This window comes from Ciconia boyciana, chromosome 23 (genome assembly GCF_034638445.1).
Source record: "Ciconia boyciana chromosome 23, ASM3463844v1, whole genome shotgun sequence".
Lineage (NCBI taxonomy): Eukaryota > Metazoa > Chordata > Aves > Ciconiiformes > Ciconiidae > Ciconia > Ciconia boyciana.
The window spans coordinates 6,096,629-6,114,167 of NC_132956.1; the positions used below are offsets into that span (position 1 = coordinate 6,096,629).

The 17,539-nt window shown below is 46.7% G+C and overlaps 1 protein-coding gene across 1 annotated transcript in view; it reads right to left on the reverse strand.

The window, feature by feature from the left end:
* GNAI3 (G protein subunit alpha i3) overlaps window positions 1–17,539 on the reverse strand; it is a 32,289-nt gene that overhangs the window by 8,015 nt on the left and 6,735 nt on the right. The window contains exons 2-4 of the mRNA XM_072844633.1: window positions 6,905–6,947; window positions 6,660–6,801; window positions 4,338–4,495 (exon numbers count right to left, since the gene is read on the reverse strand). Of these exons, the coding sequence (XP_072700734.1) occupies window positions 4,338–4,495; window positions 6,660–6,801; window positions 6,905–6,947 (343 nt within the window). The remainder of the gene's footprint in view (window positions 1–4,337; window positions 4,496–6,659; window positions 6,802–6,904; window positions 6,948–17,539) is intronic.

Below are 17,539 nucleotides of genomic sequence, written 5' to 3' on the forward strand. Positions count from 1 at the left end.
ATTTCTCATACTTCAATGCCACCTTGCAAATACAAACTTGCAAAAAGACAGTTTTGTTTTGTTTCCCCTCTTTTTTTCACCCTGAGGTGAATGAGGGTTCGAGTTAAAAAAAAAAGTGCTGACCAAAAGCCTACAGCATAACTCACATTTGTCTTCGTGACCCTCCAAGCCTTCCCAGGACATCCTGTGCCAGGCTGGCACTGGTTCAATACCTGTGTGTGCAAGGATCTGTACTTCCAGTCCGATCAGAAACCCTGCCAGCTTCAGTGTGTCCTATCTCACGCTCAGACTGCTCTAAGAAACACTGACCACAGCAGCGGGATGTTCTGAAGTGGACGGCTTTCAGTTGGTGAAGATAACAAAGTTCCCCTCCTCCACACGCTCACATGAACCCTAGAATGGTATTTTCCTAACACTTCAGTCATGTTTCCTTTTAACATTGGAAAGAATGCTTTCAAGGCCAAAAATGGCTCTGAAAGCTCTGAAAGATTCATACAAAGCATTTATTATGAACGGCTATCCACAGCCTGAGCTGCGGGAGGGAGGAAAGGAGGGGCTGTTACCATCACGCCCGAAGGCACAGCAGCAAACAAAAGCCAGCCTTCACCAGGGAGAGGAGACGAGGGCAGAAAGATGCAGGTTTGGTACCCAGGTGGGTCGGTATTTGCAGCCACCAAACACCAAGCTTTCAAGAAACGTTACCACAAGCACCCGTGCCCATCTGAAAAAGCAAACAGTGTTCTTCCTACGTAGGTTGACAGCTCATACAGAATTAATCATCTCTAGCCAAGTCTTCCTGCAGCAAGAAGAAAACAGGTGAAGACCTGGTGAAACCTGTATTTAAGAAATGCATTTATTTCACAGGAGTCTGCCTCCTCTCTCCCCTCGCGTTTAGCTGGGTTTTGGCAGATTAAGCGAAGCAGAAAACAAGGTAACAGAGCAGGATCTCCAGGAAAAGGGAATGTTGTGCACTACCTTTATCAATTTAATGCTCATTTGGGCCAGCTAAGACAGACCCACAGTCTGCAGCACAGACCTACAGATGAAAAAGCTTGCTTCAAAAGCTTGAGCTGCGATCCCAAGGTGGTGCTACTCGAGGGGAATCACAAGAAAGCATCGGGCTACAAAGGGGAGGACAATGCCCTGCAAGCTAGTGCTTGAAAGCAAAGAGGAGGAAAAAAACCCACATAGGTTTTATCCAGCATCATGTCAGCGAATTCAGGCCAAAACTGCCACTTGGGAACAAGACGAGATATGCCAGAATAGAGAATGGTTGATCAGAAACTATGCTAATTGCCTGTGAGACTGCAGATAATTACCTACAGTATCTGCAGACTGGTATCTGCATGAACTTCAGAAAAACTAGTGAAACCAGCAACTACAATATTTTAAAGCATTATCTGCTTGCCGACATTTCCAAGTGTCAGAGAGAGGTACCTGAAGGTGTGCAAGACAGCAATATGCCTTAGCACCCACACTGCTGCACCAAACAGGTTTTTGTTCTCTGTATTTGTGCACAAAAGTCTGAAATGCTTCTCCTCGGCATTGACTCAAGACAGGAGCGGTGAGCTATGGAGCCATTTGCTCACATCATAGATAAAGAAAAATGGGAAGCTGCAATAAGGCAAGTGAAAATGTAGATATTGGAAATATCACACCAGAAGAGCAGGGCGGTTGCTAGAGAGACATTATCGGATGGTGCCTGGAGAACACGCTGAGCGTTTACGGTAGTGCTTGAACATCCACAGTTTAGACCAAGAGTTACTCAACTGTTCTTCAAAAAAAAAAAGAAAACATGCAAAACACTATGATTCCAGGACAGATCATTCGGATTAGTGTCACAAGCTGTTATCTTTGGGAGCTTACCCCTGCCCGCTGCATACGGGTTACGACACACCGTTATTATGGTCGCCTCCTCTCCTCCCACACAGCCTCCTGCCTGCCGGAGCAGCTCTCCGATGGGCAGGGTCCCTGCCCGCACAAGGGGAAGCGCTCGGCGAGGCAGGAAACAGCAGGAAGAAAAGTTTTGAGAACAATTCGGTGCTGCCCCAAAAACCTTGGCACTCTGCCACAGTGCTCTTGTTCTTGATGCCACCTAATTTTCACAAGCAATCATTCATACGTTCCTCTTTTTCCTCCCCCTGCCATTCTGGGTGTCTCAGCAGAGGCCCCGAGGTCTGACGTGAAGCAAGGAGCAGTACCCAGTCAGGCTGAACCGGGCTTGAAACACAGCGCAATACTGGATTTCAGCTGGAAAACCAGTCATCTCAAACAGGGCATATATTTAAAGGCTGCTAACCCTGAAGTTTCAGTCCTGTTTGTAGGAGATATTGAAAGGAGAAGGGAAGTGAAAACCCCCTAAGAAAACTGTGTGCAAAAGCTAAGGTGTCCCCCACCACAAGAAGAGATTGCAAGAAATCCATCTTTTAAGCATGGACAAGGGAACTAATTGGGTAACACCAGAAGATAAGGCAGGTCAGGAGCCACACACTGAGCGCAGAAGAAAAAAAATAATGGCTGAATGCCCATCTGGCCAGCTCGTTCTGTGTGCTGCTGAGGCGGGGGTCCTGCAGGAGAAAACAGGTTTTTAACTGTGTGACCGTGCTCTGCGCTAAAGGAACCTACTCGCAGCATTTCCTCACTGCTGAGTTGCTTGGCTACCGATTCAAAATAATGCTGCTTTAGTGCAACTTCCTGTGGTCTTAAGACAGGAAGCAAAATTCTCTGATGCACTTAACAGATAAATGCCACATCGGTCATCATCGGGCTGAAATCTCTCTGCCATGTAGATTTGACACCAGCCCACGAGAGCAATTCGTCACAGTAGCTGCGCCTACACGTACCAGTACCAGAAACTGGACACGAGTGGGTTGCAGATATTCAGGAACAGGAACAGCCCTCCAAAATCCAGTCTCTGGAAGGCAGTCAGATCAAGTGGGCACCTCTGAGCAGACTTACGCCCTCTCTCCCCAGACTGCTGTTTCCTACCCCTTTCTACCCTGTTTTCTCCGGCCTGCCTTCATTCTCCTTCTCTTTCAAAGCTGACCATCAAGACCACAAAGCCAAGGTTCCCCATCTTTATGTTCCTCCTTAAGCTCCACTCAACCACTTAGGCTTTCTGCCCTAGATCCTCTGCTCAAGCAGTCCTTAAGCTTTCCTTCTCTTTTCCACATCTGTTCATTAAATTATTCCCTCCTCATCTATCCTTTTTCTTCTCCCTTTGAATCTGAAGCTTCCTCCTCACATGCTGTAAAGGCACACACGGATCTGAGAAAGCCTCCTCTTGTCAACTCACTTACCTTGATCTAAACCCATGATAGCCTGCCAAGGTGTTACAAATTTAGAAAAATTCTTCCTTATTTTCAAGCTAAAATATGCTCTGCGCAGACAGAGCCTGCAGGCAACTGAGCTGTGACACATCTGAAGTTTCTTTATAAAGCACTTCCAAACTAATTTATCAAAGGCTTAAAACTTGGCTAAATTGAGACAAGTTTTCAGCTGGACATCAGGAGGCACACTTAACCCCAAAATCATCCTTTTAGAGTCTCAAATATTTGTTCTAGAGAGACCAAGCACATGACTTTAAAATAAAAAAAAAGAAAAAAGCAACAACTGCTTTGCTCATTAAAAGAAATAGTTTCCCCTCCCTGCACTAACCTGCCTCTTGGAAATAGATGAGGCATTTAGTCAAAATCCTCATTAACCAGCCAGCAGCAACCTATTTATCTAGTCATAACTTTCCAATTGTTAAGCAATTGTCTGCATTTTAGAAACAGAACAATAAGCAGGTTTATAGCTAGCCTGCAGCGCTGCGCATGTGTCAGGCACAGAAGTGTAGTGAGAGCTGTTAAGGAGAACAACTATGCGGATATTGATCTGCCAATATCAGGAGATCCCGCTATTGGAAATTGTTGCTCATTGCAAATTTAGTAGTTTAATCAGGAGCTTGGTTTCCGGAGGTGTTACTCCTTTCTGTAGGGATAACGAAGGTGACATAGCTGATCACCTGCTGTGGCAAGCCATCTTAGTGCCAGCTGGTAAGTTATTCTTCCACTAAAAACAGATTGGCAAATTCACCTAGGCACAAAACAAGGAATGTGATGGGGTTTTTTCCCCAATACTACATACAGGGAAGACAAACAGTAAAACTGACTTTGATGAGCCAAAGCACTAAGTCACCTTGTGAGCCCAAACCCGTGTAAACCGGTTAGACTAGGGTTTCTGTCCGCCCCCTCAGAAGGGGACCCAAGTACCACCCCGCTTTCAGTCACACCGGCCCTTTTTGAACACCATTTGCTTTGCTGTGAAGAGCCCAGAAGCTGGTAACGGTTTCTTACTATGATGCAGAGTCGTTAAGCTGATATTCTCTCGATCTGCTGAAGCAGGCCTGAACCCCAGCATCTCTCCATAACCGCTTAATCACGCCAGCTAGCTCGGCAGTCATCACGCCTTCCTCTGCACTTCCAGCTAATACAAACAACTGACGGGCATCATCCTGCAGGAAGAGAGGAAATGAAAACAAGTTAGGATCTACACCCATTTGTACTCACTTTACGAATTACAGTGAGGCTTAACATCAGTAACGATCCTAGGGGCTGCAGCAACTGCTCTAAGGAATCACAGTGTCCTCTCTCATGCTGTCTATCCAGTTTTCTCCCCCAAATCATTAAGTTATTTTTCTCCTGCAGTCAGAAAGGAGATTCTGGGCAAGAAGCTCCAGCCCGTGGGGCGAGACGCACTGATTACAGGTGGCACACAACAATTCTGTCACGCCATCACTGCAGGGATCACCGCTCCCAAGTAACAGGCAGCATTCACACCGGTAATGTGACATTTCAGTAACCTGGCGCAGCGTTTCAAAGGAAAGGTAAGAATGTCAGTGTGCTACTGTAGACTAATGAATGATAAATAATAGTTTTTAAACTGGAAAACCTTTATTACAGTGTCATACAGTATGGCAACAAGGAAGAATTCAGTATCAAGAGCAGGTTTTGGATGATTATAGGTTTAAAGCTCTGAGGACTTGCCATTTGCTGCAATAGCGGTCAGAAGTAAGGGAGACCGATTTCTCAATAAAGCATTTCATCAGGAGATGGGATGGACTGATCAGGATTTGACTGTTTGCCCTCGAGCATGAAAAATTCTTCACAGAAGTCTTAGAGCAGGACCTCACTCTTCTACAAGTTAACAAGCAGATTTTGAAAGTGAAAAACAGGCTGACCTACATCCCACTGATGTTTATTTCCACAGTGATCAGACCTGCCAGCTTCCTTTTGGGAGATGTAAGAGACCTTTCACTATCCCAGCAAATTCTCAGCTTCAGACTGTCTCCTCCTAACATCGGCTCCTCTCACTTGAGCCCTAAACCGTACTGCCCAGCACGTACCTAAGCTTGGGCAAGAGTCAAGTCTGCATACTACTCCAGAGGATACCTCCCTAGCACAAGCCACAGGCACCTAAATTAACCTAACCAAGGTCTGAACTGCCACAACACGGAGGCGGACCTCAGTTATGAGTCTCTGCAGGTACAGCATTTATGGGTGTGGTGCTATGCTGAGAGGCCATTGCTGTCGTTTGCTGTGAGACAGTAGATTTCGTTACCCTGGGTCTTTTCCTAGGAAAGCGTGGCAAGCTGTTTGCCCTTCAGGGTGGATTGGGACACGAGAAAATTCTTGGCACTCGGCTCTTGTTCTGTTTTTGCGAAGCCAGCTAAGCCGGGGCAGGTCAACTGAGAAAGGAACTTGGATTTTAACATCTTCCTCCTTCCAGCTACATCAGCTAGGCTGAGACCATCACTTGGCTTCGACAAGCACAGAGGAAAAGTAGAGGGGAATGCCAGGGAGGATTTGGAGCAGCAGCTGAACAACAGCCGAGGTTAACGTGCAAGTGAAGATATGCCCTTCGGCCAGGATGCTTTATATCGTAAGTTCAAAATATCTGTGGTTGCATTACAAAAAAACAGAGTAGGTTACTTCACTTACCGTATATTAACTGTAAGCATGAGGAATTAGTGCCAGATAGCAAGAGTCACAGGCTGTGCAGCCACTGCCCTATGCTGGATACACGCAATTCCTTTCTCCGACACACTTTCAGGGTCCCTGACTCCCCAGTTCTGTCTGGGCTTTCCCCACCACCACAGGGGTCAAGACTTCCTGACTTCAGTTTCTACCGTCTTGAGGTGTTGAAGGTGAACTCTAGTAACAGCCCAAGGAATCAGCAGAACTGGATGGGTGGGGAAAAGCAGGGCCTCAAACCCGCAAAAAACTAAGAGGACAAATACGAGTAGTGAAAATTATTAAGATTTATTTGGCTCAACTTAAAAATGAACTGGCATAATGCTGTGAAACACTACTGAGGACTGATGTCAAGCAATTTAGACAAACTGAGAATTTTGTTAAAAATTCAGATAGCTTAGACAAAGGTTTAGGGATTCTTTATTTTTTTGAGCATTCAAACTACTACAGGTTCTTATCTGTAACCTCAGTAAAATACTTGACACTTTCTACTGGTAATAGATTACAGATTACGAAAGGTCTTTCACTATTGTATCTTGTAACAAAACAGATTTCCACTGTGAGTGTCATGGACTGAGTTTCCAGGATTCATTAACACAATTCACAGCACAGACTCACACTAAGGGAAATAAGTTAAATACTTACTGCTCTGGCAACTTCCCCAAAGTCTATCTTTAGCCTTCCCATGGCTCTTATGATTGCAATGATGGACTGGATGGTATTGCTGTAGACAACCACTTTATATTGTTTGCATTCTTCCTCCGAGTAGCCATCCTCATGAATAATCCTGGAAGAAAACCAAGCTGTCATTCCCAAACCAGAAGGGCACCACAGATTTCTTATTTCATGTCACACAAAAATGCAGTTTACATGCCCGCACTCTCACTTACTTCATCTGCTTCACAATGGTGCTTTTCCCAGACTCTCCAGCACCTGAAAAACACAAAAAAATTCCAGTTAGCAACCACACGAAATTAAAAGAAAAAGTGGAACGTACTCGTCCCAGACCCCACACAGAAGTTGATGGGGTCTGGAGTAAGACGCTTCTGGTGCACTGCTGCTGGTAACAGAGCTTCAGCAGCCCTTTGGGAGGGATCGCTGAAGAGCGCATCCACAGGTACATCCTTCCCGGGTTTTATCTACAGATGCTGACACTCATTATGCATTCATGTGCTAAAACAAAACAAAACACGACCTAGAATTTCTCATTTTCCACAGTACACCTCTTGCTCACTGAGGCTAGCCACCTGGGAGGCAAGTCTGAAAAACTGGGACGAGGATTTACCTAACAGACTATCTGCCATCGCTCTCTTCCAGCTCAGTAACTACAGTCCGAGGTAGCCCTATACAGCCAAGTGCATCAACGTCATCAGCTGCTACCCACCGTTACTGAGCCGTGCAAGACAAAAGCATTAGCCTTGAATAACCAGGTGGATGCAATCACAAATCCCGGAGCATTTTGACAAGGAACATCTAATTCGGAAGCAATCTTGTGTGATATACAGTGGAAGGGAAGTAGACCCAGAACAGAGCTCAAAAGCATGCACGAATTGCTCTTTGCAGATCCAAGTGAAGCAGCTTAATACATTAAAGCCCAGAAACATGTTACTATGTCAGAGCAGGAAGGCCATAATGGATCTTGCAAGTTCCCTTCTCCATTTAGCAGAGTCAGCCAAATGTGCCCATAATCATTCAAACTAATGCGCTTTTTCCACAGTGGAAAGACTACGTGCACTCCCACAATCCATTACTACAGCGCAGTGGTAAGCACACTGATATCACTCCTCAGCTTGATACCTCTTAAACAGCTCCGGCAAAATTCAAAGAAGATACCTGTCTAGACTTGAAGTGGCAACTGAGGTGTCTGTGAATCACCATCAGGAAGATCAGGGACCGGGTTCCTGCTCGAACCCTTCAGCTGCCAACACAGGTTCCCACAGCCACCAGACAACTCAGGGACCTTCACCATGGCATACCCAAATGCATCCACCCACAGAATACGCAAGGCAATTTTTAATTGATTAACAAGCTCTATTCTCCATCATTTCCCACAATACAGGGATTATTATTCTGGGAAACTGAGCATAAAGGGACCCACAGGTTGAGCTCAGAAATGAGACTTTGCCACAGGATGATTTCTAGGTGAAATATCAGACCTGCAGGCTGTGGCACTTGGACACGCCTGCATTGCAAACAGCCTTCCTTCAAAGAAAGGCAGAGAAACCTGGCTTGCCAAACCTCTGAAGACCCGGGGGGGGGCTGAGTTATCCCTGTCTGTCTGCAAAATAACAGCTAGTTATTCTGTTTTTCACAGCTTTTGCTCTTGAACCACAGAGCACTCACAAACCACGTCCCCCTCCCATGGGCATGAGGCAGAAACCACCTTTGCACACCCGTGCAGCAGCCGACACGCTTGCACAGCTCCGTGCAGCAGACGCCTACTCCGGGGCTCAAAGCCATCACGTTATCACAGTTTACTGAGCTCTGCAGTCAGCAGCAGCTGAGCTGCACCGCCCGCACGCATGTCCGAGCCATGAAGCATGTGAAAGGCATGCACAGCGTTACTGCACGTCAGCAGAAGCGCAGATCCTGGATTACTCTGCCTCGTGTGACCGCAACACCAGGAGTTCACTGCAAATGAGCCAGACCAGCCGCTGGCTTCAGGGCTCCTCAGCCTAAAGGGCTCACTCTGAGCTGCAGAACTGGGTTTGCTGAAGGCAAAGGAATGAAGTTGAGCCTGCTTGGAATTGGATAGATGACTCAAGAGATCCTGGATGGACTAAGAGACCCAAGCTCCCCTTCACTTCTAGCAGCAAGGCACCAGATGTCCCAGCCTGCAGAGTCTACACCACGCAGCGGTGTGCTAACCCAGAACGGCATTGCTACAAGCAAGGCGAGCTTTGTTGGAAGAGGAAAAATCGTTTTTAGATTATCAGACCAACAGGAAAAAAAGAAATGAATGTCAGGCTGTGAAAACTGGGCTATCCAAAGAGCTTCCCAAACCTTTTGCAACATCCAGAGAGGACAGCACTGCATTCCAGTTTCATTCTCACATCCTTGAAGCCTCAGGAAGGCCAGCTCCTAGAAACAGCACCACGAACAGGGTGTGAAAGCAGCAGCACTTGTTAAAAAGCAGAATTCTCTTCCCAGTCTCACGACTTCATGTCACATGGGCAGAGGAACCAAGAAGTCAAACCCCTGAAGATAAGAGGTTGCTTTGCTGGGTTTGTTGTGTGCAATAGATACAAACTACTTCCTTGCTTGAAATTTTGTACAGCTTTTAGCCTGCTTGTTTCACATTCCTTCAGGTTCTTTCCAGTATCACTAGTAAAACCCTTTTGACCGATACGGAAATTAAAAGTACTGGCAGGGACATTAGGGCGCAGGTTACAGCAGCGGCTGGGAAGGAGCAAGCACTACTGCTGCTTTCTGAACAGTCACGCAACAGCCAGACGCAAGCAGCTCATTCACCAGCGGTGCCAACCTGAGCCCAGACCTGCCATCGGCAATCAGGACTGAACGAGGACAACGCAGCCTTTACAGCCTTGCACTTGTATTTCCACTCCCAAGTTCATCCCGGTCCGTTCCCAGATGTTGACGAGGACTCCTGAGGATCCATTGCTGTATTAAATTACAAAAGAAAGTTTCCCCAACATCAGACGAGGTCATTTTCAAGCTGAAGGTGCTTTTCCTATTTGCACTTTAGACAGCTCCAAACCAAACAAGCGGCCAAATATTTTTACAGCTCTTGGTGGCTGAAGAGAGCAGATTCAAATCAGCCTCTTCACTCAGAGCTTTCACAGTAGGACAAGCACTTTCATGGCAGGTTCTCAGGCTGCCAAATGAAAGGAAACTCAAGTCAAACAGTGCCTTAACTCGTTATACCCATTTGCAGGTGTCATGGGGTTGTACCTCCATCGTGTGGTTGCCAGACAAGGATTTCTGCTTCTTTGGATCCATTTTGCACAAGAGAATAGAGAAGCAACAAGAGAAACATGCTGGTGTTCAACGAACAAGTATGCAGTGCCTCTCCTGCACGGCTCCTGGGGGTGCCACGGCCAGGATATACGCCTAAGAGCAGTGACACCTTTAAATGCTGATTGCTCAGATACCGCCTTGAGTTTATCTGTCTCGACATCCCACCCAAGGGACCGTAACACTAACAGCTGCCCCGCGCAGCAGGAAAACTGTTTCCAAGATAGGGCATGTAGTGCAATTTAAATCAATTAGCCTTTAGTTTAGGTTGAAGGGTTACCAGATTAGAGCTCTCATGACAAAATACTTCCAGGCTGCCAAGTTAAATGTCTGCAAACCAAAGAATTTCAACTTTTAAATTATTCCTAAGCATAAGGCAGTTCAATTTTTCTTTTTTCTTCCCTCAAGCCTTAAAGAAAAGCTATTGCCGGTTCAGCCTCAAGTAGAGCAAGCAATATTAACTAGATTCCACCTTCAAAGTCATTCAAGAAGCATTAACAGGGATGAAAAGTGAAGCACATTTTAAGCAGAATCCCTCAAAATCTGCTCACATGGTGGAGTTAACACCTTCCACCCAAGCAAATCCCAGGGCCCAAAGCACACTATGCCAGCAGGGCTCCTTGCTGCAGCCCGCAGCCAGCTACGGCGAGACTCCGTCTGAAACCAGCAGCTTGCAGGAAACATCCTTCCCTTTAGCAGGCGGTTTTTCTTTTGCTATCGCCTCTTCTCCCAGCTGCCAAGATGTCTGCGCCCCTCCTCTGGCTGGCATGGATTTTAACAGAGACAGCATCAAAAAGGGCTTGGGAATATCTGTGTGCTCCTGCTACAGTTTCTCGGGCGCTCAGCACAGCAGCATTTGTGGTCAGATATGAAAACATTAACGCTCTATAGACTCAGCACTTCCACCCCGGGAGGAATACAAAACCTCATTTTTATTTTCACAGCCATCCATCCTCCACACTCCCCAATTTGAAAGCTTTGGTGTCCTGAAACAGCGGCGTTCAGCCCAGAGTCCCAACAGCGGGAATTTAGAAGAGACTTTTGAACACAACCTCTGGCATATTAATTTATTTCTCATCGTCATATTTGCTGTCATTTCCTCCTTAGATTATCTTAAAATAATCTGCTGCTGCAGCAGGCAATGCTGAACTTGTACTACCTGTCATTTGACTGACAAAACAATATCAGATACAATTATGCCATGACAACATAGCCAAGTTGGTTATACAACACTAATTCAAACCATACTTGGTTAACTCCTTCCCTTCTCATTTCCAACCCCCACACACTTCAGTGCCAGCTTAAGAGAGCAGCAATCCAGGCTCTCAGAGGAAGGGGCGCTGGTTACTCACCCCACGACTTCTGAGGGACTAGCAGAGGTAGGACACAGCGACCCACATCCTCTAAACCTCTCTCCTTACCAACATACAACCCAGAACCGGCTCCTACAGCACACGCTAATGGCAGTCACAGCTACAGAGGCATGGCCAAGCAATGTGTCAGCTACTCTGGGATGTTATTCCTAAAGGAGTTTTTCCTGACATTCCAGGTCCTCTCCCAGACTCGCTCTCTGCTCCTGCAAGAGCCATCCAGACAAGGTTCCTCATTAAACAGTCATTTAGAAACGTCTGCCCTCCAGCTCCCTAATCATTTGCTGGGAGCTCCTGCTGGGGTGGCAGCTGCTTGCCGATGAGATGGCCAACGTCAGGCACCGTCTCATCTCAACTGCTCTGAAAAAAAAAAAAAGGCATTAACCCTGCCCTGGTCTATTCTGAGATACCTGTACTACCTCCTCCCACACAGCATAAGGCTTTTTCAGTGGCCTCTCTCACTTTGTGCCTTTGCTTTTACTCTTATCTTACCTCCCACCCCAAACAAGGGCCACAATCATTTGCATTTTACTCTTACTTTCCAGCCCCAGCGTCAACATCTCCAGGTCTCACTTCCGTTCTTTGATGCCTGAAACTTCTCTAAACATTTGCAGATGTACGCACTGCGCAAGCTGCTATTCTCCTTTTTCCAACTCACTGGAGTGGCTGTAAAGGGTTTGCATAAAGAGATCCATATTGGACCTGCTTGGTAAACAGCTTTTAATCTGCACCCTTTGTTCCCTCCTATCATACAGCTTCATTTACCCTGATGCATGGTGTTTACACTTACAGTGGGGCTTAAGCCTTCAGTCAAGTACCTTTAGTAGAGGGAAGAAAAAAAAAAAGTAGGAATTTAAATTGCTACTGAAACACTGCTCCAACCTACAGAAAACCGATGCTTCGCATTAGAAATTAAGATGACGAGTGAGAGTGGATAGAGTTACACTGAAATTCTTATGGACTCCTCAGGCGAAGCACCCAGCCTCTGGGATCACAGGCAGGGACCAGATGGGGAGCTAGAAAGAGCTCAAAAATCATGAAATATGACACTGTATCTTACTGGGTTCAAAAAATATGAAAGTCAGAGCATTACTGGGATGTTTCTCACTGTAAAAGGAAAAGCAAACCTTTCCTTTTTGCTCTGATTAACACAGCTACATAGGGATCACGTTTCGTCACAAGAAACCGAGGCTGACCTAAGCAGGGATGTCGTAACTCCATGGAAAAATTGTTTCAGAAGTCTTAACTTCTCTTTTCCCAAATTAGCAGCAAGAAACCTATCTATCCCACAGCTCTGCTTGCAGACCCCAGACACAAAGAGCAGCTAATCCGTTACAAAACATTCACTGCTTTTTGTCATAGTGGCTCACCCCACTTGATCAATGCATGCTCCGCAAGAATTCAGTGAAGTCCTTGCTCTTCAACGCATCCTTCAGCTAGCAACCCTTCCCTCCAGAAACCAGCCCGAGCCGGGAGGCACCACAGCTCCCACAAACCCCCAGAGCTCACCCCAAATCATCCGAATAACACCCCAAGTGCTTAAGGGGCAGCCTGGCACCATCAGACAGCGCTGAACTCCTGCTCAAAGGGTGGCAAGCCCTGTAGAAGTCCTACAGCCCGATCCCTTTTCCCTCTGGAGGAGGAAGGGAGAGGGGAGGGAACCTGAGCAGCTTTCAAGCCATGTTAGTACTGGCCCTGGGAGAGCGATGCATACAAAGGGGGGAAATTATCATCCAACCACTTCCCCGGAGGAAGCCAGAGGCTTTCCTGTAGCAGGAGATGGGAAGCCAAGCAACTTGGCACATCCACATGCTGGAGATTACAGGGAAGCGAGCAACAAGCAAGCTACCAAAACGCTGCTTAGACTGGGAATTACAGGTCGACGCAACTACACTCTGGATAAAATGGTTGCTTTTAAACCCATTACTTAATTCACCCTGCTCGGGAAACAAGGAGGGTAGGTCAAAGACTACCTACATCTTCCAGACATGAGCATCCAGTTCACTGCTTCAGAAGGTACAAACAATCTTATTTTAAGTGCTTTTTTTCTAAAGCTGTATCAAAACTGCATTAAACTGTACTTCGGGTGAGGAATTTTTTTCCCCACCCAATTAAGGGGAAAAGCCCTGCAGCATCTGAAAGTTTCTGAAGAGAAACCAGGTCACTGCTGAAACAAATTCTTCCTAGAGACACAGAAGAGATGCACCTGGAATATCCATTGAAGTATGAGCGAGGAAGACAAAAATTAACAGACTGACATGTTTCTGATTTCTAGCCTCTAGAGGAAAGCGTGCACAGCTTGTAACTACAGCAACAGCCCGTATCGGCTTTAAAATCTCAGCAGGGGTTTGGCAGAAACTTTGCCAGACCATTCCTGAGGCAGGACGATGCTGCAACCCTTGCTGAACTCTGAAATCCATGGGAATTTCTTAGGGTTTCCAATATCCCCTCTTAAACAGCTCGGGAATAACCCCAGACATTTCACTTGAAGAGCTTGAAGCTGCAGGGCTGAGTTACAGACCTGGGAAGACAACACGACCCTTTCGTGCTAAGACGCAGGTATGAAGTGACACTGAATCGCCTGGCTGTGGTTACAGCCCACCTGCAAAACCCAAAACCGAACAATCTTCCCTCTGACAGACTAAAAAGGGGCCAAATCAACAGCATGTCAAAGCTGTCAGGAGTCCAGACCCTAAAATATCAGGGGATCCATTGCAAGCATGGAGCAGGAGCTATTCAAATCATCATAAACCCCAACAGATATCTCCCTGATAAAACAGATGTTTCCTTTTGTCAACATTTATTCAACATCCCGCCCTAGCAAGTGAACATGAATACTTCCCCTTATACACAAACACACTCCTAAGACAGTTTTCCACAATCCTGCCCTCCTGGTTTGCATTCCACCTGGAAAGGCTCTTGGACACCCCACACCCCCTCCTGCAGCCTGTGTACCTGCGCAGCCACATTTCTGGAAAGCTGAACTATCAGCTCCTCTTCCTCTTTGCCATTTCCATCCTCCTGGTTCCTAACCTCACCGCAGTGTGTTCAAATCCTGACATCCCCACCTTCCTGCATGTGTATTTCTAAGCAAGAGCGAGCTGCCATCCCTGCTAACATTCGCCCCATCTCCCCTTGTCACGATTTTTTTATTTCGATGCACCTCCTAGAATGCACAGTTCAATGCACCTTGGATATCACAAGGCCAAGAGGGGTTCAACAAACTACAGAATCAAATGGCAACGAGCGCGCTGCGCTGGGAATTAGGAAAAGGGGAAAAAACATGGGAGAAATGAGCCACCGGGCCACAGCAGACACAGCTATCGTTAGAAAAGTCAACAGGAACCAGGACAGCTTAGGTTGACATTTGCGCTTTAACTACACAGCAGAAAAAACAATATATACAAATAAAATAGGGGATCTGGGCTGACTAAAGCTTAACTTTGGAGGTAAGAGGAGCCAATGTTACAGGACAAACCACTTGAAGTTGTTGCTGCCTCTGGATGAAATAAAAACAAAGGGTTGTTTAAGGAATGCCATTTTGAAAACATAAGTAACATGAGCCCTAGGATCACTTCAACAGGCTTTCAAACGAAACACAGTGTACTGCTTTGCCTGCTGGCTTACCTGGGCTCGAGCCGATACAATTTTTCCCCCCCAGAAGGTACCTGGAAGAAGCTCAGGAACAGCAGCAGCCCCGGAGGAGGATTTCCCAACACGGAGGCGAGCGATGCAAGAGCTGCGTCCGGGTGGCTCTGGCCAGCCCAGCCTGCCAACCGCCCCGCGGTACGCACCGAGGAGCTGCCCGTTTCCACCTCACTTTCACATGCTTACAACAGATCACAGGCACTTCATACTGCATGCAATTGCATTTCTTTTCCAAATGAATCTAATAACTTCCCCATATGAAAAAAATCAGGGAAAGAATTAGTCTTACATATATCATTCAGCCATTCAATACGCCTTAAAATGTTGTTGGCATAAGCCAGAAAAATTAAGGCTTGAAACTATAAAATGCCTCAGTGATGAACATTAACCCCTGAGCACCCACGCATGATGTTTTATAAGCCTTCTTCTTTTTGCCTTGAAGCTGTTCGGGCATTAGCCCTCTTTTACTTAAGGCTTCGAACGCGTAACGATTGCCTTAAAGCTTCTGCAGAGATTTTTAACAGGTGCCTCACAAGAGAAAGCCTTCCAGCACTTGGCATGGCGACCGCCTCCACGCAGGGCAGCGCCGAGGCCAAAGCTCATCTATCAAACGAAGAGAGAGCACGCCAAGCAGTCGGTGCCAGCATGGGGAGAGACCATCGACCGATGCAATTGCAGCACTTAAAGCAGACATCGTACCGCACCACAGCCTAACGGCAGCAAGGGACGGGGAAACGCTGGGTTCAAAGCACCAGCTCTGCTTCATGCTGGAGCATGGTTAAAAACGTCCCATGACCAGTCAGAAGACTGAGATATCCCCGGGGATTCTGCACCAGTCCACTGGGAAACACCGGGCTGGCAGAGCTAGCCACCTGCTAATGCGCTGTCACCCACACACAGATCTGAGTGACCATCGACGTCACCGAGAAATTGCTTAAGGAGTTGCAGAAATAGACACTAAATCATGCAATTACAAAATTAAAGAAGTGAAGAAAGTTTTTCCTGATAAAATTAAAGATAGAAACTGGGAAAGGGAAAAAAAGGATGGTCTTGGTAGGCAGGCAGATTGTTTTCTTCCCCTCCTTGCATGGCTGTTGCACTAGATCTCGCTGACTGTGTAAACTTGCAGACACACAGCTAAGTAAGAGGACAACTGGTTTACAACCACTTGTAGGCATGAAGTGGACAGACTGCTGATGTTCCTCCATTGTCATCTCTCAAGCACCTGCCTTGCTCTAAATCTACAAGGCAATAAGTGTCAGAGAAGTGATTCCATAAGCAGGTCTTGTGGTGAATACAGGACACGGGTCTGACAAGGGACGGTCTTCTGCACTCAAAAAACTGCAAGGCTAGTGTGCAAGAGTATTTGGGTGACAGCATGAAGTAGCGGAACACCCGGAACTTTGGCAATGTCCCTTTTTACCTTTGACACAAAATAATTTCTTCTACAAAAAACTGTTTGCATCCCCAGCCAGAATCAAATCAGATTTGAACTTTGATTTAGGAGAGGGACGCTAACAACCGCATTACCTAACCCCAACTCTGCAGCACAGCCACCACCAGCACGGGGAAGAAGGGCTGTCACAACTGAAACTGCTCAGAGCCACAAACCCAAACACCCAAGAAAACATTTCCCTGGAACAAAGCCTTTCGTTCCCACCATGAAGTGGCCAACTGGCTCAAGGGTGATAACTGTAAATACCAGCTGGGCCCTTCTCCTCCACGAAGCCAGCACCAGCTATGCTCACGGTAGGATGCCTGCACCATCGCCAGCAACTTGTATCCTAAATGCTCAGCAAGGGAACCCTGAATTCCCTCCTCCCCAACCAGAGCATTCAAATCCTTTCTGAAATCAGCTGCAAACACCTTGTCCTCTTCAGCAAAAGGCCCCTTTGCTGCATTTTAAGCTACACAGCAAAGAGCCAGCCAGGGATTTCTGGTTTGCAGTTGTTTTTGCAGCTCTTTGAACAACACTCCTGGGAGTGTTTTAAACTAATTGCACCCGCTGTTGAGCAGCGTGGACTCGAGACACCCACTGATACACAACACGCTGCCGCGATGTGTCTTCTGGCTGAAGATCAAACGAACATCTCTCCCGGCTGGGCCTCTGGGGAACCGCTTTCTCACCTACAGCTCCTTATGTTCAGGCCCATGTTTTTATGTTCAGACCGAAGGTTGAGCACGAGGAAGTGCGGCAGCACATCACAAATGCAGCAAACATCTTCCCTAACCTGTCATGAGAGTAGTCCTGAAGATGGGCTCAACGGCAGCTTTTTCATCCTCCGAATGCCATGGAATAACACAGTAATACCAATCCTTCTCAGGCAGGATTCACACAAGTGGATGCTCTCAGAGATACGGGATAAAAAGGGCACCGTCTGGTCTGCTCAGATACCAGTATGGGTGGAAGACAACAGAGAAACAGCCAAGCAAGGCCTCTAAAATGGGAGTTATATCAGAAAGCAACAGATGACTTGGAAGGGGAGGGAATGGTGGGAAGAGAGGGGTTTGGAAAAGATTTTCATTAGCCTG